The 23,653-nt window shown below is 45.9% G+C and overlaps 1 protein-coding gene and 1 long non-coding RNA gene across 25 annotated transcripts in view; one reads left to right on the top strand and one right to left on the bottom strand.

The window, feature by feature from the left end:
* Window positions 1-23,653, top strand: part of Tacc2 (transforming acidic coiled-coil containing protein 2) — a 228,737-nt gene that overhangs the window by 48,599 nt on the left and 156,485 nt on the right. For all 24 annotated transcript variants that reach the window (XR_015440579.1, XM_087185641.1, XM_087185639.1 and 21 more), the window contains 2 exons: window positions 10,241-15,562; window positions 16,086-16,187. Coding sequence is in view for 23 of the 24 variants with exons in the window: in XM_087185641.1 (XP_087041767.1) it covers window positions 10,241-15,562; window positions 16,086-16,187 (5,424 nt within the window). In the remaining variant the exon portion in view is untranslated. The remainder of the gene's footprint in view (window positions 1-10,240; window positions 15,563-16,085; window positions 16,188-23,653) is intronic.
* LOC110347815 (uncharacterized) lies at window positions 8,180-12,829 on the bottom strand. The gene is made up of 3 exons (XR_015440580.1): window positions 12,691-12,829; window positions 11,261-12,609; window positions 8,180-8,805 (listed from the first exon to the last, which is right to left on the bottom strand). It is a non-coding gene; the product is annotated as an uncharacterized LOC110347815 (long non-coding RNA).

Genomic DNA, 23,653 nt, shown 5'->3' with positions numbered 1-23,653 from the left:
GTTCTTTTCTAGTTCACTGAATTTAAGAAATTTGGTTACAATTTGCCTTGCTGAGGCTCTGTCCCTGTTTCTAGTGCTTGGAGGAGGTTGAGATCATATTTGGAAACTTTTCAGCCACTATTTATTCATTTTTAAAAATTTACCCTCATCCTTTGGGGACTCCAGTTACACATGTACAGTATTCAGCTCCTGGAAGTTTTCCCACAGCTCAAGGACGGCCTGTTCATTTCCTTTTAAGTCTTTATGCTCTGTTTTCATTTAGAGCATTTCTATTGTTATGTCCTTAGGTTCACTAATTTTTTTTCTTCAGTGGCTAATCTGTCATTAATTCTCACCCAGTTTATTTTTCACTTTACACATTGTGGTTTTCATCTCTAGAAGTTTGATCGGCTCTTTTTGTCTTTTCCATGTCTGTGTTTAACAAGTTCAGTTTTTCCTATAGCCTTCTGGGTATATGGAATACAGTTTTATAATGATTATTATTATTATTATCATTAAAATGCTAGAGATAAAAACATTAGGCAAGTGCTTTACCATTAAGATATATAGAGCACAAGCCCTATAATACTGTTTTTTTCCTTTTGTTTTGATTTGGTACCAGGGATTGAACTCAGAACTTCGTGCTTGCGAGGGAGGCAGCGGTACCACTGAGCTAAATCTCAGGCTCTGTTTTGTTTTGTTTTTTGAAACAGTGTCTCACTATGTAGTTCAGGCTGGTCTTGAACTCTCTGTGTAGCTCAGACAGGCCTCAAACTTGTAGCAATCCTCCTGCCTCAGCCTCCTGAGTGCTGGGATTACAGGCATGAGCTACTACTTCCAACTCCTATAATACTTTTTAAAAATGTACTTGTGTGCTAATTCTTTCATCTGGGCAATTTTCTGGGTCAATTTTGATTGCTTGAGTAATCAGATCTCTTCATTGTGAATCATATTTCCCTGCTTCTTTGCATGCTAGGCATTGTGGACTTTAGGCTGTTGAGTTCTGGATATTTTTGTATTCCTATAAATATTCTTGAACTTTGAGCTGCAATGCAGTTATTTGGAGCAGCTTAATCCTTTTGGGTCTTGCTTTGGTAGGTGGGACCAGAGCAGCATTTAGCATTTAAAGGTTAATTTACCACACTACTAAAGCCAGTCTCTTTCTAGTACTCTAACAGATGCGCCATTAATTATGAGATTGTCCGTTCTTGCTAGTGAGAGCAGGGTCTATTCCCAGCTCTGTGTATCTGTGAGGATCACTCCCTTAAACCTTTAAACTCATTTATACCTAATATCAGACGGTTTCTTCATATGCACATGCTGGTCAGTACCTCACATATCTCTGGAGTGCTCTGTGTGTCCAGCCTCCTTTTCTCTACTACTCGGCTCTTGAAACTCTAGCTGCCTTGGTCTCCTGAGACACTTAGCGCTACCCTCTCAAATCCAGGACACTACCGACTCCACCTGCTCCCTGACTTCTATACCACATTCTCCAAGCCTTTGGCTGGGGCAACAGGAAAGCTTGTCTTGTTTTTTTTCCACCTCTAGGGTTCACCATTCTCTTCTCCTTTGGCTCCTTTAATAGCCAACACCCCCCCCCCCCCACACACACACACTCCTTAGTCTAACCCCTCTTGTAACTTATAATTCTTTCTATAACATTTTCCAACCCAGGCTTTTGAAAATACTGAAAAGCCACCATACCAAGTTTCTTTCTTTCTTTTTAAGTGTAAATGCAGCAGAACACCTATCATTTACAGTATTTTGGAAGAAGTGGGAAAGTGTTTGCAGAAAAAAAAGAAAAGAATAAGAGAGAGGGGCCGGGGATTTAGCTCAGTGGTTTCGCCGCCTGCTGCGCAAGCACAAGGACCCGAGTTCGATCCCCGGTACCAAAAAAAAAAAGAAGAGAGAGGGTCTTGTTGGGGAAATGTTATTCCTCTTTCCTCCTCAAGAGCTCCTTGTATCACACCCACTTGCAGTTTCCTGTGTCTTTTTAAAAATGCCACAAATGCCAACTTTGACAGCAGTTAATCCTCCCAGTCTGTCAGTAGCTGCATTAGTGCTGGGAAGGAGCCTGGAATGATCTTTATCCCTTCAACATTGAATCAGCTTGGTTCCCAGAGATGTCGACTCATCAACTGTTCCCCCATAGAAGTCAATGGGATTACAGAGACAAATCTCAACAAAATAGACTGGTTATTGGCAACTAGTCTAAAAAGAAAGCCCTGATCACACATTTTAGTTTGGTACACATGTGCTCAGTCTCGTATCAGTGACACTGGTGATACCTTATTATTCAGAGGACTCCCCCCAACCCTCTGATTTTCAGTCATCAAGGGACAATTCTACTAGGTTTCCTGTTACAGTGTGTTTACTGTGGCAGAAAACCTGCTTTAATGTTAGAAGTTTTATCAAGAAGGAATGCAACAAAAATATATTTACCACTATTTCCTATTCAAAATACTTCTCATCAAAATAAATAAAAATGCCACCAGAATCCAACTACACAAGCAAAACTCTTATTTGCATTTTTCCATGAGTGACTAGTGGGGGTCTAACTTAAAAATAAGAAAATATTCATGTTCTGGTAAATATTTCACCAAATTCCTTGCTTTGAGCTTATCACAGTTTTAAAGACTGTGCTTTATTTATTGAGAATAAAGACAGATGTTTTCTTTATTGGGATAGTTAATTTTACCTTTTGTATATGGTGATTTTAAAAAGTCTGAGATATATTTGAAGGACAATAGACAGACAGATGTGAGAGACATGAACAAGGTGTTTATTCCAGCTCCTGTGTACCACCATTCAGCCTATTCCAACCTTTTCCAACAACCAATCTAGAAACAACAAAATTGAGTCACTCTGCTTCCTGTAGGACCCCTTGGGAGAGTTGCTAAAATGTTGACTAAAAGGCTGTTTTTGAATTTCCTTTGTCTGTCCCCATTCCCTGCACTAAGTGGGATAATAGAATCTTGTGACTCAAGTGACACCTTGACCTTGAAGTTATATAAAAGTTCATGTGATGACGTGTAGGTTGAATGAATGGTATGAATACTTCTGGGTTTAATTCACCATACACGTGTGCGCGTGCACACACACACACATGCATACACACACATTTTCCTCAATAACTATGTGGAACATACAAACGTGTTTATTTGTTTGTTTGTTTTTGGTATTGGGGATTGAACTCAGGACCTTCCGCTTGTGAGGCAGGTGGTAGCACCACTGAGCTAAATCCCCGGCCATAGAACAAACAAATGTTTTTATATCATTTGTCTATTTTTTTCTATCACAAAATAAATAAGAGAAAGCTGGATTAAAACATACAAAGTTAAGTCTGGCCGTGCTGCCAGAGTCAATGAGCTCCCAGGGATTCATGCAGGGAGAGTGATTTTGACAAATCGTGTCTGTGGATGGCATCTAATTAGCTAAAATTGCAAAGAGGTTTCTAAGGGGGTGCCTTTTAGCATAAAGCATGTATCATCATTGTTAAGGCCCAGCAAGTTTCTTCCCTTAGGAACATGAGAGTTAGTTCCCTGGCATGGATCACTTGGAATGTAAATTCCTTTTCCAAAGTCTCTGGAATAGTTGATACATCTTTCATTGCAGTGTTGATCTGAGCGAGTGATTATCATGACTATACAACTGTTGTTACAAAACTATATTCCTTCATATACTGATTCATTCCACATCATTCATTCATCCATTGAAAAGAGTGCATACACCGCTGAACTGAGATGTACAAATAAACTACAGGAGCTCCCTCTAAGCCCCAGGAGGTCACACCCCATGGGAAACCAAATGAATAATAAGTTAATAAGAGACCACAGGGCTGAGGGTGTAGCTCAGTGGTAGAGTGCTTGCCTGACGTGTATAGGCCATGGGTTTAATCCCCAGCACCAAGAAAAAAAGAAAAAAAAAAAAAAAAGAGACTAGGGCAGGTAGGAAGAGAGTGTCTGTCCACAGGGGATTGGGAGGACAGAATGGGGAGCTACAGCAGCCCTGGGAGAGGGTGTAGGGACCCGCTTTGGAGCTGAGCAGAAAGGAGTGGTTTCAGAGTTTGCAGGCAGCTTTTACTCCACGGAGTCAGAGGCCAGCACAGAGAGTGCTTTTGTAGTATGTTTTGAGAGCAACTCTTCTCTTCTTCTAAAGGGCAGCTCTTACCCATTCTTTTCATTTGAGGCAGCGGGAACACAGTGTGTTCTGAGGGACTCTGGTCTCACTAAATACTCTACCAAAAACAGGGACAGAGGAAGGGTTCTGAGGGGCTGCAAATGTGAGAAACGGTGTGCATGGATTTTCTGCTTGACTCAGAGCACACTGGCATCTCCAAGGCTCCGAGAACTCCTGCAGTAAAAACCTTGCACAGGTGCACTTCAACTAGTGCCTCCTGTGTTATCTAAGCACAAGCAAGCCTCACTCTTTTTTGGGAAGGGATCAAACTCAGGACCTTGTGCCTGCGAGGAAGGCACGGCGCCACTGAACTACATTCCCCAGCCCAAGCCTCACTCTTATACCCCTAATAATCATATTCTAAGAAAAGCACTGAGTTTTTTAAAGTCCTCAGTATCAGTATGAAAAAATGGAGGGTGTGTCCAATGTAACTCTTATTAGTCATTAGTCATTGATCCAGAATAGTCTGTCGCAGCTGGCCCGGTCACTTATCAAGTTCTTGAGGAAACTGTTTATTGGGCAGTCTCCTCAGGTTGGGATGGAAAAGGAGGGTGGGAAAAATAGGGAGTGAGCATATTATAAGAAATAGACTACTGAAGAGAATCATGATTACTTGCAACCCTACACAACTTAGTTACTAGACTTCTGATGAGTAGAGAGAAAAATATGCAAAGCAGAAGGCAAGAATAAAGACAGTGAACTGATTGATTACATTGTTAGCAGGAGTCTAGCAGTGTCTTTGTGGTCCCCAAATTAACTGAATTTATTCTGATTTCATGGCCAGAGGGACTGGAAAACATTCTGGAGTTAATGTCTTTTATTTAGACAGGATCTCCACCTTCCTTTGCTGCACAAAAGGTCGTAGGTACAGCATGACTCATGAGCTGATTCAGATTTTGAGCAACTCAACATTTGGCGGGAAACGAAACATTACAGTGTCATAAATGCTGTTGGAAGTTGGGGGCTAATTAATAACACCCACTCCCACCAGACTCTGAATGGATCATGAACTATGACCTTGAAGTCAGAGATAAGAAAGCATTATCCACAGCAGAACTGGACTCCTCATATCACCTCTGAGTTAGCCTTCCCCACACAGGGTGGACTGCAGAGGTGCAGGATGGGGGCCGGACTAGCATGCTTGTCACACAGAAGACAGCTGCATGGTGGGCAACCTCATCTCAGGGATTCTGAACACCTTAACCCCACCCATGGGGAAACTGGACCCACGGGGGCTTCTCTCCCCATCTCACCAATCAGAGAAGTCTTCCCGCCTCCTCCAGGGTAGTCATGAAGAGCCAGACTATAGGGGAGAAAGACAACACTTTGCTGGTAAGAAGTGTCAGGCCACTTTGAGGGCCAAGGAAGGAATATGGGAGCGGGGAAAGCCCCTCATTTCCACCCCGACTACCTCCAAGGCTGACAGGTGCAAGGTTGGTTGTTCCCAAACTTCAGTCTAACTCACTGGTGCCAATCTGCCGCTGGCTCTCCTTTTCTGGCAAGTGCATTGGAATGCAATGAATAACTGATGATGTTATTTGGGGGAAATCTAATCTTTTGAATTAGAGTAATTTATGAAAATAATAAGTCATTCATGGACATCTGTACTGTATAATTAGTAACAAATTACTTGCTACCCCTAACTTATTAGACCTACTTGTGAGCATGGGGGCTATGGGTAAGAAGTGTTGCCTCAACCACATTTGTTAATTTAAGAAAGTACTTTGTCTTTTCTTCTGGGCCTCAGTTTTCTCATCTGTAAAATAAAAGGCTCGGACTAATAGATGACGGAAGTGCTATGATCGTGTGGAAGAATAGAACTTTCCTAGTCATCTGTAAAACAATCATGATGTGAGACCATTGCTGTATATTTAATGTCCTGGATTTGCTTTCAGTTGTTTCCATCCTTCCTTTCTTCTATCCATCTAACCACTGACCCATGCACCCACCCTTCCTTCCTTCCTTCCTTCCATCCGTCTGTTCATTCATTCATACATTAATATATTTAGCACTTATTGACTGTATATTGTATGCCAAGCACTGCAGATACAATATTGAAAGCAGACAAGGACCCAGCCTCCAGGAAAGGAAATGGTCATATTGATGGCCACTGTGGCTGGTGTTAGGGGGCCCTATGAAAGGAGTTCTGATTTGAGAATCAAGGCCAAGAAGGGGCTTCACTGAGAAGTGACAACTGGGGCTAAGCTCTGGGGACCAGGGGGCTCCAGGCTCCACGCTGATGCAGAGCTGGTGAGTTCCATGTGGGATGAGGCAGAAAAGGCAGGCTGGTCCACAGCTAACAGCAAAATGAAGCCACCAGAGTTTTTCCATGGAGGAGTTGACAGGAGTAAACTTTTATTTCTTCTTCTTCTTTTTTTTTTTGGTACCGGGGATTGAACTCGGGTCCTTGCTCTTGCAAGGCAGGCTTCGGAACCACTGAGCTAAAATCCCTGGCCCAAGGAGACTTTTATTTCTAAGCCATTGATCTGCCTGTAACCCAGAGAACAGAAGGAAGGGAGAAGGGGCAGCTGTACCTGTCCAGGTAAGAGCCTGGTAGAGGCAACAAGCTCAGAAAGGGGTTCTGGAGCCAGGAAACACCACAGGTCTTGATCTTGCTTTGCATCAACAGCCCTTCCTCTCCAGTCTGATCTTGAACCTCTCCTCAAATAGTTCTTCATGTGTGCCCGGGGTCATCCTGCCTGCCAGGTTGCTGTGCAGATTAAAGGCAATCATAACTGAAAGTGTTTAGCATGGGGACGGCCTTAGTAGGTGCTCAGAACATGACAACACTTCACCTTTATGATTCTTACAGTTCTGCTGGTCTCTTTAAAGCCCACCGTTAGAGCCATGTTTGTGCTCTACACACCCAGCCTCCTTCCCTTTAATTCTGCTCTCTCACCCCAACTCTATTGTGTTTTCAGAACTAGCATTTGGGAGTCCATCTGGCTGTCCTTATCTTCACTGGGGCAGTGGAGAGGGCCTTTTCAGTGTCTCCAGGGTCTGCTCAGGAAATTGCCCCTCCTCCTGGGCCAACACCCCCAGGCTGTTAGTTCCTGGGGGTTTGCACCAGGAAACTACAGTCCCTGTGCCCTCCCTGACCTGATAATGAGGCGGCACCCCAGGGCTGAAAGGCTTCCACTGAGCCCACTTGGAACCAGCCAGCCCACGCCCCACTGGAGCAACCCCTTGTGGATTCTGTTTGTGGCTTTATCCCACACATTTTGACTCAGGCTCAAAGCATAAAAGGACATTATGTAAGCTTGATTAATGCACAGCTCTCAACAGACCAGTTCTTATAATTTTTCCTGCCCTTAGGCAAATCTTCTCCTGGTGAGCAGCTTTAATCTGGCTTTAGAAATTGCTTCTGGTGGCTAATCAAAGAGCTGGCTGGTGCTCAGTTTATGCTAAATAAACCATCCAATGTCTAGGCTCTTATTTAGGGGGTATTGCTACGTATCTCATATTCAGTGGAAAATTCATCTCGTTGCTCTGTGATAAGAATGCACAGAGTTTCAAAGTGCTGAAATAGAGCGAATTTCTCATCCTGTCCCAGATGGTTATGACTTCAGTCAGCCTGAAGGGAAGCCCTGGACTCTCTCCTGGACTGTACTGGCAATTCCTGTCAGAGGCATGGACAGGAAATGGCTTTGTTTGTCTCATCTCCAATGTGATATAAGCACCCTCCTTAAAGGAGGTCAAATGACCTCATATTTGGAGGTGATGAACTTGGAAGAGAGGCTGGAATGGGCCCACATAGGGAGCCACCTGCCTTGGACATTCTTATTCTTGGAGGAAACATGGCAGAGTGACTAGCAAGATGCCCGAGTTGATCTCCAAGCTGTGCCTCTCTGTGTCCCATGTTCTCATCTGCAGATGGCAGCAGGAATACGCATTGAGCCCAGCTGTCAGCAGGCTTTAATGAGATGACTCTCGACAAATACCGACATTGCTTTCCTACATTATTATTTCAACTGTTTTTTTGGTAATTTTGAAATTTCAAAAATATTGAAAAGACGAGACAATAAATGCCCATGTGTCAATTTTATTAATCTTCTCAGGCTTTCATAACATAATACCGCAGTCTGCGTGGCATAAATAATAGACAGGTATTTTGTCACTGGAGGCTCACAGTCCAGGTCAAGGTGCCAGCTGGGTTGGCCTCTCTCGGTGGCTTGCGGGTGGCACCTCCTCACTGTGTGCTCACATGGCCTTCCTCTGTGGACACACAGTTCTGCTACCTCTTTCTCCTCTCACAAGGGCACCAGTCCCCAAGGTCTCCCATTTTACTCTTACATGCCCTCGCTTCAAATACAGTCACACTGGGGGCTAGAGTGTCAGCACAGGGATGGGGCGAGGCAAAGAGTTCAGTCCATAACACACGTTCTGAAGTGTTGACAAGAATGCAATTCACCTCCCCACTGTCTGCCTCCCTCACCCATGATGCATGTGTTTTCCTTGCGAGGAAAGCTGGAATCTGATGGTGGACATGGAGAATAGAGTCTTTCCACTGGCCACATCCGGAACTCTGTGAGACTACACACATGTGACTATGTGTGGAACAGTTATGAAAAGATACCATGAGGGCCGGGGATTTAGTTCAGTGGTTCTGCCGCCTGCCTTGAAAGCACAAGGTCCTGAGTTTGATCCCTGGTACCAAAAAAAAAAAAGATACCATGAACTCCCTATTATGACTTTAAAGAAAATGATAAAAGCCTTACCAAACTACACTTCTGTTAACTTTGCCTAGAGCAGTTTCTTAGATCACAGCTGTGTAAAAATAACAAAAATTATACCTTGAAAAATTGTATTTTTTAAAAAGAAAAATCACTAGAATATTGAAAGTGGAAGGTGCATGGGGGATATCTTTTCTTGTTCTTTCCTAATTTCCAAATTTGATGTTTTTCTTTTTCTTTCTTTCTTTTTTTTTTTTTTGCCATACTGGGAATTGAACTCAGGACCTTGCGCTTGCCAACCAGGCACAGTGCCACTGAGCTATATCCCCAGCCTTCATATTTGGTATTAGTCGTACATTATTATTATTAGTAGTAGTAGTAGTAGTAGTAGTAGTAGTAATAGTAGTAGTATTTGGTACCAGGGATCGAACTCAGGACGTTGTGCTTGTGAGGCAGGCGGTAGAACCACTGAGCTAAATCCCTGGCAGCCATACATTATTTTTAACTACATTAAATTAAAACTATACAGAATTGGGCAACACAATCCAATATGGCATGTGATAAGCTATTTTACAATAACCAGAGAGTTGGTTTTTTTATAGCAACTCTATAGTTCTAAGCCAAATTTCTCTACTTATCCTAGTTTTCTTTTTTGTTCGTTTGTTTGTTTTGGTACCGGGGATCAAACTCAGGACCTTGTGCTTGCGAGGCAGGCACCAGAACCACTGAGCTAAATCCCCGGCCTTGTTTGTTTGTTTTCTTTTCATACACATTGCTCACCTAAGTGTGTTCAAGTTAGAACAAATATGGGTATGAAGGTATTTCAGCTGCCAAGGGATGGAGATATATATGTATGCAGAAATTCCACACTAAGTACAAATGGCTGTCAGACTGTGCCTTTCACTACAGCACCTGCTAAATGTGAAGAATCGAGTTAACTATATTCAAGGATAGCTCTCTCTTCAAAGCACAGCTTGCCAACTTGTGCTTTCCCCCTAAACATCCCAGGAGTGCACAGGACCTCTTTGTGATCTGTACAGAACTGGTTTAACATCCCTCTTGTATGGTTTCCTCTTATTAAAAACTTCCCGAGTTTCCTGCATTTTAGACTATTATGAATGAATTTCCATATTCCCTATTCCCAGATCACCAGCATGGAAAACCGAAGACTGAGTATTCGTGGATCCTCACATTGATTTCTGGAGAAAATGAGGGCATGTGTTATGGTTTGGGGAAGGAGGAGCCAGGGGTCTCCTCACAGAGAACTGCATGGGTGTTGGGGTGTTTGTGATCCAGGCTCTGGGAGGCCTTTTAATAGGGGGAGGACTGGGATGCTTCTGCCTGCAGTATGGCTCTGTCCTTGACATGCATAAGAACCAATGAACCATTACATATTTTCCTGTTGGCAGTGCTGGGCTTGGAGGCTCCTGCTCCACTTCTGAGAGTGCTGCCAGCCCAGACCTGTGCATCGTGTCCCCAGAGGTGACTGAGCCAAGAAAGCACCCACAGGAAGCCACAGGTCCAGAAGGAACTCCACTGTCCAGCCCAAAACCGGCCTGGGAGCAGGAGTGGCCCTTGACCTCCATGCCCTTCACCGAGTACACTCCAGAAGGTTGCTTGGCAAGCCCAGCAGCAGAACCTGAAGATGTTCTCACCAAGCACCCAAGGAGGGAGCCTTCCCCAAGTGCCCCAGGGGAAACTGTGGCATTTACCTCTGAAGGGGACAGTATGGCTGCCAAAGTCTCTAGTGCTGGGGGAGACAAAGAGATGAAGGCAGAGGGACAAATTTCTTCCTCCTACAGTTGCACTCACCAGTCGCCAGGAATTTCACCAGCACCTCCAGGAGAGCCAAGGAAGGAGCTGCTATGTGCAGAGGGTTGCAAAGAGTCTCAAGAGAAAGAGAGTATAAGTCGCTGTTCCCCTTCAGAATCTAGGCTGGATGTGGCTTCTGGACAGACAGTCCCCAAGGCCTCTGCTTCTGCCCTTCCAGACAAGGAGAGCTCAGCTGGCCTAGTGGAATGTCCCCTAAAACCCGAGACCATGGTCCCACAAGGTTCAGCTCCAAGAGCCTTGGACAGAGAAAAGGGCCAAGTGGAGATGCCACCTCAGCATTTAGCCAATGACTTGGAATTCCTTAGCTCCTGCCATTCCCCTGGGAGCAATTCAGGAGCTGCCCATGAAGCTGAAGCTGCTGCTTCCCAGGAGAGCTGCCAACAGCAGATGGGAGCACATCTTCTCCACGTAGAGCTGCCCTGGGACCCACTGAGTCCTGCCCTGGTGCCAGGGAAGGAAACTCTGGGTGCCAGTGATGCTCGTAGTCACTTGCAGACAGGGATGAAAGGTGTAGAGACCCATCAAGTTGCCCATGTGGCAACAGGCATCCAGGTATATGGGAGTTCACTTGACAGCCCTGAGCCCGTTCCACTTACCCAGACTGAAGAAACACATCCAGCTTCAAGCCCCACAGCACATCCAGCCCCTGGGATTCCTGCTGGAACAGAAGGACCCAGTTCACTGGCCAGGGAGATGGCTTCCAAAGCTGAAGTGCCAGTTTCTGCAGATGTGGTCAAAGAGCTGGAGGATGCAAGGTCAGCAGGACTGGAAAATTGGTCGTCCAATTTTGGAAGAGAGCAAGAGCATTCAGAAGCAAGCCCAGGAGAGGTTTCTGCCTCTTCACCCCAGGAGAGGGTAGAGCTCTGGAACTGGGAGCAAAGCCATGCAGTCACACGAGGCGTGATGCTGTCCTCTCCTCCTCCTCCTGGGGCTTCAAGCAAAGGTACCGGGAGCTCAGTGGGGCCAAAGGAGGGAACTAAGGCCCCCGAGGATACTGGAAGTCCAAATGTGGCTAAAGAGAAAAACAGATGCCATGGAGACAACCCTGCAGGACCAATCAAAGCCCAGGAGGAACAAGCCACAGAGCAACCTGGCACTGTGGATCCTGGAAACCTGTGGGGAGAAGAGTCTCAAACCTTCCACTGCAAGCCCTATACAAAGGTAGACAAAGATGAGGTCTCAAAGCCAAGTGATGATTCAGAGAACACAATCTTTTCCAACTCAGATTCAGCACAGCCACCCAGAAAGGGAGACACTGGACACACGGACAGGTCTGACTCTGGGTTAGCCGAAGCAGCATGGCAGGTGGTGGCTGAAACCCACATGGCTGATACAGCTATCTCAGCCCACAAACCCCATGAGGAGGACCCCATCCAGACACCAGCCCCAGATGGTACAGGTGAGCATTCTGTTCCCAAAGAAGCTGTCTGGGAGAAGCCAGGATTACTGACCAAATGCCTGGACATGCTTCAGGATAGGGAAGGACTGGGAAAAACAGAGTCTCCGTCTGCTTTCAAATCTGAAAAATCAGATTTCCTGTCAAGTTTTGCTGCAGAGGTTGTAACCAAAGCCCAGGAGGTGGAGCACACTTTGGAAATAAGGATGGCAGACTGCGCATCCCCACAGAAGCCCAGCAGCTGTGACACTGAGGGCTTGTTGGCATCCCCAGGCCAACCTGGTGGGCCAGGGCAAGATGCAGCTGGACAGGAAGTTCATGCTGGTGTGCCACACAGCCCTGATGGAGAGGACGAAGCAGAGGACTGTGGGCTCACCACTCCCAACCTGCTGCAAGCGTGTCAGGGAAACCCATCCCGCCCAGAGGACAGCTGGACAAGAGGAGCTGCATCAGAGTGTCCCCCACTACCTTCTGAAAACTGTCTCCAGCCATCCCAATTGGACTCAGAAGCATCCATCTTTGATATTCTCAGGGAGAAGACCGCACCACCTGCAAATGGGAAAGAGGCTTACTCAAGTGATGGAGGGTTTAAGAACCGGGGTTCAGAGTCTTCCGTGGATGTGAGCTTACCCACTCATGGTGGATGGGAACAGGTTTCTGCATCAGAGCTTCAAAGTCAGCTCCCCAAAGGCAGTCGGTCTGATGCTCCAAGTTCAACTCCCAAGGACACGGTTCGGGAGAGTTCTCCACCAGTGGAGTCAGAATCATCAACCCCAATAGGACAGAAGTTGCCTGTGCTAGGGGAGAATGAGCAAAAGGGAGTAGGCTGTGGTGGTCAGCCTCCTGCAGCAGACACCTTAAAAGCTTCTTCTCTTGCAGAGGACTTCAGTAGAAAGGAAAGTTGCAGTGCTGGCCGGGGACCAAGCAAGTCCCAACAAGCGCTGGTTGGTGCTTTGAAGTCAGGCAGCCAACATGAAGAAGCCTGTTGCAAGGGTGCAGGAGTTTCTGAAGCAGATGACACCTGGCCCCTGCCCCAGGGCTTGGGTAAGACAGAGAGGGCAAGTAGAAACACAGTGGAGGCCCCGCCTTGTCCACATGACTCAGTAGCTCTCCTGGATGCAGCTCACTGCCTGCTGGCCCCAGCGCCTGCCAGTGCCAGAATCACACCCACCCAGGATGCCCCAGAGAAACAGGCATATGATAAACGCCAGGAAGACAGGCAGGAACCAGTGCCAGCCCAGCAGCAGGGAATGCAGTGCCCAGCCACCATGGATGCAGAGGCCCCAAAGCTTCTTGGAAGTTTCCCATCAGCTGGGGAGCAAGATAGTGAAGGTGGAGCTGCTGAGAGTGGTGGAAATGACAGTGAAGGAGGCCCCAGGATGCTGCAGGCTCCCAGAGAACCAGAAGCTGCTCGGAGCGTGGTCTTCTTAGATACCGAGCACTGCTTTGTGGCCGGGAAAGAAGCTTCTACCTTGGCCCTGGGTGAGCCTTGCCAAGCTGAGCGGCTTGTGTCCAGCTGCCAGGGGACCTTGCTATCAGTCAGAGAACTGGGTGGGACCCCCAGAAGCACTGTGGGTATTTCTGCCTGCCAGGCTATCCCTGACCGAAAGAGGCTTCTGCTGTCCGGGCCACATGCAGAGGCTGATCCTGACACCCCCTACCTGCACATTGATGGTGCTGCTGGGAAAGGAGCAAAAGACAGTATAGTGAAAGCTATTTCCTCCAAGGGCTCCCAGGCTCCTGGTGAAAGCTCCTGCCCCACAGAGGAGCCCTTGCTTGCCCTTGGAAATGCTGCCTCTGCGAAGCTGCCTGCTGGCTCCGCGAAGCTGCCTGCTGGCTCCCTCACCTTGCCCTTGCATTCAGGAGCTGCAAGTGGGGAAATCCCTGCAGTGCAGCTCATCAGTGAAAGCCCCAAAGCTGGAATCACTGAGGGACCTGTGGCCTCAGTGCCCTACCTGGACAGGATGCCTCTCTTGGCCATGGGTAAGCAGACAGCAGGGGAGGATGTAGTGGCCACAGCTCCAGACCCAGGTGCCAGACCGTGTAAGATTCCAGTGTGCCCTCCTAGTGAGGATGGCATGGTGGCCAATACAGAAAGAGAGACAGTAGGTAGTGGGGAGAAGATGGGAGGTCCTTCCCCAGATCCAAAGAGGGACGTATCGTGTGGTGTGGGTGCAAGCTCCAAGCAGATCGGCATGATCACTGGGTTCCCTGACTTCAGGGAGCACATCACCAAGATCTTTGACCAGTCTGTGTTTGGAGCACTGGCCACTGATGGGCCCCAGAGAGCACCTGGTGAAAAGGCAGGAGCTGGGAAAAATGTGGTGGGCAAGGACCCTGCCATACGACCACTAAATCCAGAAAACCATCTAGATGGGACTCAAGGAGTGGCCCCTACCCTTCTCCCTGTACCTCCTACCCTTCTCCCTGTACCTCCTGCTATACTCTTGGAGAAGAAACAAGAATGGGCTGTTGAGGCTGAGATTTCCCCTCTGGTTTCCCAGGATCCAGCTCCAGGCAAACTGCTGGCTTGGGCAGGACCAGCCTTGGAGCAAAACCTGCCAGATGCCAATGTTGAGGAGGAGATGACTGGTGTCCCATCAATAGTGAGAAGTGAGAGGACAGAGGGGTGTGAGGAGGCCTGCCTAGGCCTGGGGACCCAGGCTCACTCACAGCCTGTGGAGAGTGGGCAAGAATTAGCTGCAGGTCTTCCCTCACCCTTGCTGGCCGATCAGGGGATGCCTATAGAAGGAATCACTGACCCCAAGGTGGCTCCCCAGAGCGGTGGAAGAGAGGCCTTGGTTCAACATGACAGAATTCCTTCTAGAGAACAGCGCCCGGGAACATCAGCCTGTGAAGACCAACACAGAAAAGCTAGTCCCCAGGACTTTGCTCACACAGGGGGTCCAGATGATGTGCTGGGATCCACCTGTGCCCTTGAAGCCTCTTCTCCCGGTGGGGATATGTTAATGATGCCTAAGGCTAACAACAGTGAGCCTGGGACCCCTCGAACACTTGGGGGTGGGAGGAGCCCTGAGGCTACCGCCACCATCTTGGAAATGCAAAATGCCTCAGGGCACAAGAGCACCCCTAAGCCACAGGCTGGAGAAGTGACAGACATCTCCCTAGAGCCCAGCAAAGTGTCAGGAGCTGCTGGGGAAGCTGAGTGTGACATCACATCGCACACAGCTAAGAGGTGGGCATGTGGATCTGGTGACTTGCCTGAAACAGGTACTACAAGGATGTTCTCTGGCGTGGCTCATGACTCAGAGCTGCCGGGAAGCTATCAGGACCCAGAATGCTCTGACAGGGCTCAGATGATGGAGGACGAAGTCACCCTTAGAGAGGACAGCCTAGCTGGGCACCAGGAGACAAAGGAGCAGCTGAAGCCCGAGCTCCCTGCTCCTGCTGGGCACATGAAGGAGTGTGTCTCTTCAGAACTGGACAAAACTGGAGACCCTAAGCTGCAGCACTTGGCTCCAGAAGAGCTCCACGGTGACAGGTACTTAGAATAAATCCCCATGGGCTCAGCTTCAAAGGTGATTCTCAGCCTGATTTTTTTTTTAAAGTCCAAGAGATGGGTAGTTTTCCATATCTAGTGGGTTAAATATATCCACTTATCCCCTCTGGAGGTGCTGAGATTCTGAGAAGTGTAGAGAGTGGAGACTGTTCTAACATACCTTGTTCTTTTTCTTGTATTCTTTAATTCATCTAAATTTAAACAACTGAAGTGTTTACTGGCTGGCTGAGCATGATTGGGTAATAGGTTGAAGTCAGTGGTATGTTTTTCTGGAGTGCAGATACATTTGCTTTAAAGTCTGGATTTGTTTAGGCAGAGGGACCTAAATGATTCAAAGGCACCTCCAAGCCGTTGGCTGTCTGAAACTCATCCCTCCACTCCAGCGATTTTGGTGTAGTAGCTACTTAAAGCTGTCACTGGGAAATGTGCCTTTTCAATAGGAGGTGGAGAGATGACCTTTAACCATCCACACTATGCTGTCAATTGCTTTCTTTCACTGTTCCAGGAGGAGCCCTGGGCCTGTCCCAGCCACCTCACCTTTGATTCCTGAGAATGCTCTGAGAGACACTTCTTCAGATGAGGCCAGAAGTGCAGGAAGACTAGAAAGGTCAGTGAACTTCTCCAGGCTCTGGAAGACTGGGGTATGGTCCTTAGACACAGACATTGAATGTTTTACAGAGAAGGGTAGTCTTTAAACACAATCCTTCTCTTTTTCTTTTTTGGTACTGGGGATCGAACTTGGGACCTTGCTCTTTCGAGGCAGGCGCCAGAACCACTGAGCTAAATCCCCAGCCCAAAACATGATCTATTAAATAAGAAAGAGGTGGGTAGCCATTTCCCATCCTATACACATGCACAGTAGTATCTGACAGGACTCAAAGTGCCATTGTAAAAAGTACTGAGTTGCTTTCATACCTAACTTTATTATCTTAAAAAACAAAACAAAACAGCTTTATTGAGATACAATTCTCTTACCATATAATTGACTCACTTATAGTGTATAATTTGGGCTGGGGATGTGGCTCAGTGGCAGAGCTCTTGCTTTGCATGCACAAAGCCCCAGCACCACAGAAACAAAAACAAAAACAAAAGTGTCTAATTCAATGACTTTAGTGTACTTAGGGTTATGCAGCCATGGCCACAATCAATTTCAGAACACAGCCACCCTACCCCCAAAGACAACCTGAAGCCCTAGACAGCACACCTTGCCCCGTCCCATGCCTTCAGTCCTGGGTACTCACTCATCTAGCTGTTTGCCTTTAGAGGCAAATGGGGTTTAATCTCTGAAGCAGGAATGGCTCATCACCATCTCTGCAACCACAGAGATCTCAAGATTAGGAACAGGGGTGACAGATATAACTGCAACACCCAGCCCTTCACAGCTGCAGGGCAGAAAGGGGCACGTGGTCTTTCCTAAGTGCAGCACCATCCATGGGCACACCAAAGCTGCTGTTTAAATTTCATCCTTTTGTGAATAAGGGGACAGACATTGCAGACTTGGACACTGAATAAGCCTTGCAGTATCCCCAGCCTTTGGTCTCTTTCTTTCTCTCTCTTTCTCTCTCTCTCTCCCTCTCCTCTCCCTCTCTGTCAGACTCTAAATTAGTACCTGTGTCTCCTACCAACAGCTGTGGGCGTTTTATAAATGATTTGCCTCCCATTTTGCACATGCTGGAAGAATGCATGGTCACCTGTTTTTCGAGTCTGAACACTTCCCTCAACTCCCAGCTCCCTTTCCTGCCCCACAATAGTGACTCTCAGGACTGGGCCAGCACAGATGCAGCCTGTGCCGCCGAGACAGATGCAAGCTAATCTGCATTGCACACTCATTTCTGCCACTGCCTTAGTGAACTATTTCCTGCAGCCCTTGCTGATATGTATTTTTTACATTCCCAGTTACGGCATAGGAAAAGTATCTGCTTGGCTAGGGGAACCTCCCCCACCCCACAAATGACTACATCAGCTCCTTCTTTTCCAACCTCTGTGGGCGTTTTATCACCTTCTTGGGAAACTCTGGGCCAGACATAGAGTAGCCCAGTAAACACATTAAAGCTCATTGTTTCAATCACTTTAAATTTTCAAATAATTTCCCAAATTGCATTAGAAATTGTCATTTTTTTTTTCTTGGTACCGGGAATTGAACTTGGGACCTTGCACTTGAGAGGCAGGCAGCAGAACCACTAAGCTAAATCCCTGGCCCAGAAATTATCATTTTCTGGCACTTTGTAAAGGATAGAAAAGCATGAAAAAGGAGAAAAAAATACACAATCACACCACCTAACAATGACTGTTATTTAGTATCTTAGTGTCATTTTACCCACTGTTTTTTTTTTTCTGTTGAAATATTTATAGTCATTTTTTCTCCCTGCCATCAAAACTCTTTACAGAGTATAGTGGCCAACATTGTGTAACTAGCTATGGACTTAATAGGTTCAGATAGCGATCATGTTTGCTTTACTCCTACAGAGACTTTTTTAAATTAATTTTTATTAATTTTTACATTTATTAGTACATGTTTCCAGTACATAATGATGGCAGTCATTGTGGTGGGTTGCTACATGTACACAACACATCTTAATTTGGAGTCTTTACATGCTCTGGAGCCAAACGGTCCAATACAGCTGTTGCTGGCCACATGTATATTGGGATGTGTAAAATACAGACCAGATGTTTCAAGAGTTAGACAGGAATACATCATTCATCATTTTATACTGATTAAATATGAAATGATCATAATTTGGATATATTGGGTTAAAATGCCTTATTGAAATTAATTTCACTTATTTCTTTTTTGCACTTTTAATGGGACCCTCTAAGTGTTTAAAATTACCTAAGTGGCCTTAGCATACACGGTTTGTGTTCTACATAGATCATTCGGCTCCAGAAGCTGCTTTTTCCTGTCCTTGAAGGACACCGGGATGGAAGAGGGTAAGGCTTCCCTGGGTGTGGTTCTTGGGGACAAGGCCTTCTGCCCCATCTACCCTCTGGTTGAGGCCCTCCAGGAGGAATTTTGACGGGAACTCTTCCTGACAGCTTGCCAGGTGGGCGACCTTTGCTCCTCTCCCTTGAGGAGAATTACAGGAGAGGTAACACCTGAGCAAACAGGCCTATGATTCCATCCATGCTTAGGGGCAATCAAAGTTCTCCGGAAGGTCACAGACCAGCTCTGCACAATAGGAATGTGACAGAAGCCACAAAGGTAATCTTTTTTTTTTTTCTCAGAAAGGTAATCTTAAATTTTCTAAGCCGAATTAAAAACTTATTCAGAAATAAGGAAAATTAATGATATACTTTATTGGACATGGTTTATGAAAATATTACCATTTCAACATGAAATAGATATAAAATTATGAAAGTGATATGCTGCAGTCTTATTTCTCATGCTAAGTCTTTAAAATCTGATATGTGTGTGTTATATTTGAAGCACATCTCAATTTGGACCAGCCACACTCCTAGCAGTTAACAGACAAATGTAGCAAGTAGCTACCATCTTGGACACCCAAGATTGGACAACTGATCCAGAAGCCATGCTTTTCCAGGGGACCCCAAAGGCCCCACATCTCCAGCAAGCTTGTTCCTATCGGTTTAACACAAATGATGGGAACGCTTCTTTTCCTTGGGGAGGAGACTCAGTACTGTACTTGTTTTTGGTGAACCCACTCATCACAAGGGAGCCATGCAAATGGACCTGAGCAGAGGTCAGAGGAAAGTCCTACTGCGGTCAGAGGATGAATGTACTGGGAGCAGGTGCTGCACCTGAAGATCAAATTCAGCAGCTACCTGAGGGAGGTTGGGTGACCACATGTCAGTGGACACTGCCAGGAGCTGGACTGATGAAGTTCAAGACCAGGGCTCTGAATTCTGCTCCTTAGTGGTTATATACATAACCTCAGTTTTCTCACCTGCAGAATAACAAGGACAACAAATTTACTTCCCTAATTAACTCACAATGAGGGCTGAGGTCAAGTGCACACTCCCACAGTCTGGTGCTTGGTGGGTGTTAGGTTCCTTGCTGTTTTGCAGTGGATTTTCCCCGTGGAGTGAGCTGCCTGCTCATGTCTCTTCAGAGTGGCGTCTGTTTCTGGGCTCTCGGTCTGTGTTCCTGACACTGAGGTTCCAACCTGCCTATTTTCCTTTTCTAACATGGAATTCTTTGCCTACTAAAATATCCAAATGACTGAGGAGAGAGACTGCTTTCCTCCCTCCTGCTGCTGGGCGAACCACAGTGGGCTGCTGCAAGTTAAACATTTTTGAGATAATATTTTACTGTGATACATTGTGTATCTTTCTTTGCGTACCGTATTGTATTGTATTTCACCATTAATAATGTTGTAAATTGCCACAAGAGAAACAAAGTACATCAACCCAAAGTTTCCATTCTCTTGTGGATTAGGAGGTGATCGCTTCTATGGAATCTACTGAATTTAGAACATCCTGTTGCCTTGAGTGTAACTGATAGCACACATCATCAGACTCAGTATCTGAGAAGTGTCTCTTTTGTTGTCTTGGTGGCAGGATTGTTTGATAACCCAGTCTCATACACAGGTAGTATAAAGATCTGTAGTGCTTTGTTCCCAAATTAGGAGGTTCATTTGGTGCTGCTGGTAACATGCCATGGGTAGCCTATGGCTGTGCCTCTCCAGCCACTACCTCGCACCCTGGGAAGTAGGTGCAGACAGATAGCCTGTGGTGAATTTGGTTAACTTGTGTGGTCTTCCTCAAGAAGGACTCTTTGGGAGGGACATCCTCACTGTGTACTGAAGGAGTCTGAATTGATCTCACCTTTATAGATCATCTTCCTTGTTGGTAGAAAGCCTAGAATTTCCATTTCGATTGCACATCACTAAATGACAGCCCTGACAGGTGACACAGAGAACTAATGAAACATGTCATTCTGGATCTATCTTGGTTGACACCTTGCTTGTTTTCGCTGAACATTTATTTAAAAAGATCTTTTTTTCCCCCACTTGGAGTAATGGTTGTAAAGGTATTACGTTCAATTAATGCTGCATATTAAGAGTATTAAATTGTTCCCAGATGCTTAGAGTCTTTGTGTAGACCTAGGTTAAATCATAAAGGGCATTTGGGTTGAAAAGTTGAGGGAACAGAGAGGGACAGTTGGCCTCTTGCTGAGGAAGCCCTGGCCTGCCCTGAAAACCACATTGAATGACTTCCCTCTCTCCCTCCCATAACCATCTTCCCACTCAGTCTCTGTTTCTTCCTTCTCTTTTCATCCCCTTCTAAAATTACCAAGGTGACATCATGTTTTCAAGCTTAAGAATAAGATTAGAGGATGACTACAACTGTATAAATTAAGAAAAAGAAAAAAGTTTTCCAATACAGTTTTCTTAGCAGATAAAACCTAGACAACAGAGCCATCCCCTGAGAGCCTTCTGGGTTTGCTTTTATAGCAGTATTCTTCCCGATGCAAGGCTGTTGGAGGAAGACAGAGTCGTTCACAGCTCCTCAGCCCCTTACTAACTGGCTACCTTAGAGAAGCTGCCTAACTTTCCAATCTTCAGCTTTCATATCTATAAGAGGGGACAATCACAGCTCCCTGGTAGGGTTGGGGTTAGGATACAGCTGGAATGTTTCCAGAGTCTCCGGCATAATACCTGGTATGGGATTGGAATGTGTCCAAAATGAGCCATCCTGCCTCTCTGTGCCTCACTTGCTGTCTGTCCCATGGGGTTCCCCACACCCCTACTTGTCTGCACGGAGCTCTTACATGGAATGAGATCACAGATTCAAACGTCCTTAGAAAGCTAAGGACTGCAAATGAGCTGTATGTCTTATTGTCGATAACTTCAAATTGTGAACCATACAATAAAAAATTCAAAGGGCCCTTTGACTAGAAACCTTTACGACCTGAAGCTTTTGTGTTTCATAATCAAAGCAAATGTCCTGAGAGATGAATCTGTCATTTGGGAAAGTGTCAGGTCTCTTTGGAAATCCAGTTTAGGAGACATTTCCACAAAAGGTGTCCATCTCTTTGGAGGCAGGGGCCTCACTTCTGTCTGTAGGTGGTGGGGATAGGAACGCCCCTATCTTGGCTTCTAGCTCTTGTGAATTTGTGAGCACCTCTGTCCTGTGGCCTCTGTCCACTCTATACCTGGACCCAGGGCTGAGAAGAGCCACTCCTGCCGCTAGGAAATCCAGGGTTAGATTTAGGGCAAGGCGGTGATTTCCCAAATTAAATGTGTCCAGACTGACCCGCTCCTCCTCCTGCATCATCTGGTTATTGTCACTGGGGGAAAATGAATGCATTAGACCTGTATGTGGCCTTGTTTCAGTTGCAGTGTCCAACAAGGAGAAATTTTGCACTCGGCCTAGTTAGAGCTGGAAGGAAACTTGAGAGCATTCTTGTTGAACCCCTCCACTTTTTGGAGGAGGTACTGAGGCTTAAATGGGGAAGGGACTAGGGAGCCAAGTAACCACAGAGCTTGCGATGGAGTCTGGCCCTCTTGACACTGTGTCCCCCCAGTGCCTGTGCTCAGCTTGCCAATGTTAGCCACCCCAACTCTGCTTCCAGACTTTGGAAAGAAGACCATACCACTCTGCGGTTAGACAAGTACAGGATTGGACACTGACGGAGCTCAAGGTTTCGCTCAGGACTGGCTCTGTGATTTGGGGTCTGCTTTTACGCTCTCCAAACCTGCTTCCACATGGGGACATATGGTGCACTTTACCGTGTGGTTAGGATTAAATGAGCCCCTTTATCGAGAGCTCCTGACCCAATATTCATAATACATTTCCTTTCACTCTCTCCTCCATTGGAGTCAAAGTATTTTCATATCTACGTTGGATTTCATTCCCACCTCAGCCTTTAGGGTGATGCTGTTTGTGTTTCTCTTTTGCAGATGAGAAATGGCAGTTTTGACAGGTGACATGGTCAGAGACCTGTTACGAGGCAGACCCGGGATTGGAGCTTCTCTTCTGGAAAGCTCTTTAGACCAAAAGTCCATGTTTAGATCCCTGATCATTGACTTACCTGCCAGGTAGACACTTGGGAGGTTATTCTCTGAAACAATGCTGTCCCCTGACATTTTCTACGATAATGGAAATGTGCTGTATCACCACAATCCAATATAGTAGCCATTAGCCTCATGTAGCTATTGAGCACCGGAAATGGAGCTGGCGGCATGAAGAACCTGAATTGTTAATTTTATCTTATTACAATTGAAATTGAAATAGGCACATGGGGATAGTGGCTTCAGTATGGGGCAGCCCTGCTGGAAAACATAACACAGTGATGGTGAAGCTTTTAGAGACCAAGAGCCCAAACTGCAATCTAAAACCTACTTATTTATCACAAAGTGCAACACTGCAATTAAACCTGAATACTAAGGTTTTAGTTTAGAAAAAACAACTCATATATTAAAATCTTTTGTCTTAAAAGAAGAACACAATAATAGAGGTTTCAATGATACAAACAGCTTTTTATTGAAAAGTAAAAGTTTGCATTTGGTTGTGCTTTTGCACAATTAATGTGATCTTTGCTGTTGTGTGCATGCTGATAGTTTGTCAAACCTTGGCTCACACTTCGTTAGTTTTTTTGAGAGCAACACATGCAGCATGCAGGTCATCTGTCAGTCTGCTTCTTGTGTCAGATTTGGTGTAATTAAAAGGTAAAAACAGCTGCTCACAAGCATGAGATGATCCAAACAAAGTAAGAAAAGCAATCCCAAGTGCTTTCACTGATTTAAAATTATTTGGCAGAGAATTCCACACTTCAAGGATTATATTTTCAGAACTACCCACTGTGTTGTCCTTTGTCATCTTCATACTCTATTGTCTCTATATTCTCTGGTGTTGCACACAGGTCATAGAATTTATTTTTCCAGATAGAGCTTTCTTGAAATTCCAATAGCTCCATTTCCAGATTTCCAAAATCTAACCAGTGTAAGCAGGAAAGATCAAGTTCTTCAAATTTGACTTCATCTGGAGAAGAAAACACGGGGTTGTCTCCATCTCATGGAACTGTAACAATCTGTTTCTAAAATTCTTCTTTGCAGCTGCTACAATGCTAGAAAGTTCCTTGTAGATTTCCTGGTGGCTTGTAGGATTGTCTGG

The sequence above is a fragment of the Heterocephalus glaber genome, unplaced genomic scaffold, assembly GCF_053883595.1.
Source record: "Heterocephalus glaber isolate CG9 unplaced genomic scaffold, H.glaber_assembly_v1.0 deba00001497, whole genome shotgun sequence".
NCBI lineage: Eukaryota > Metazoa > Chordata > Mammalia > Rodentia > Bathyergidae > Heterocephalus > Heterocephalus glaber.
Note: the sequence above shows the minus strand (reverse complement) of the source record. Positions and strands in the feature narration are given on the sequence as shown.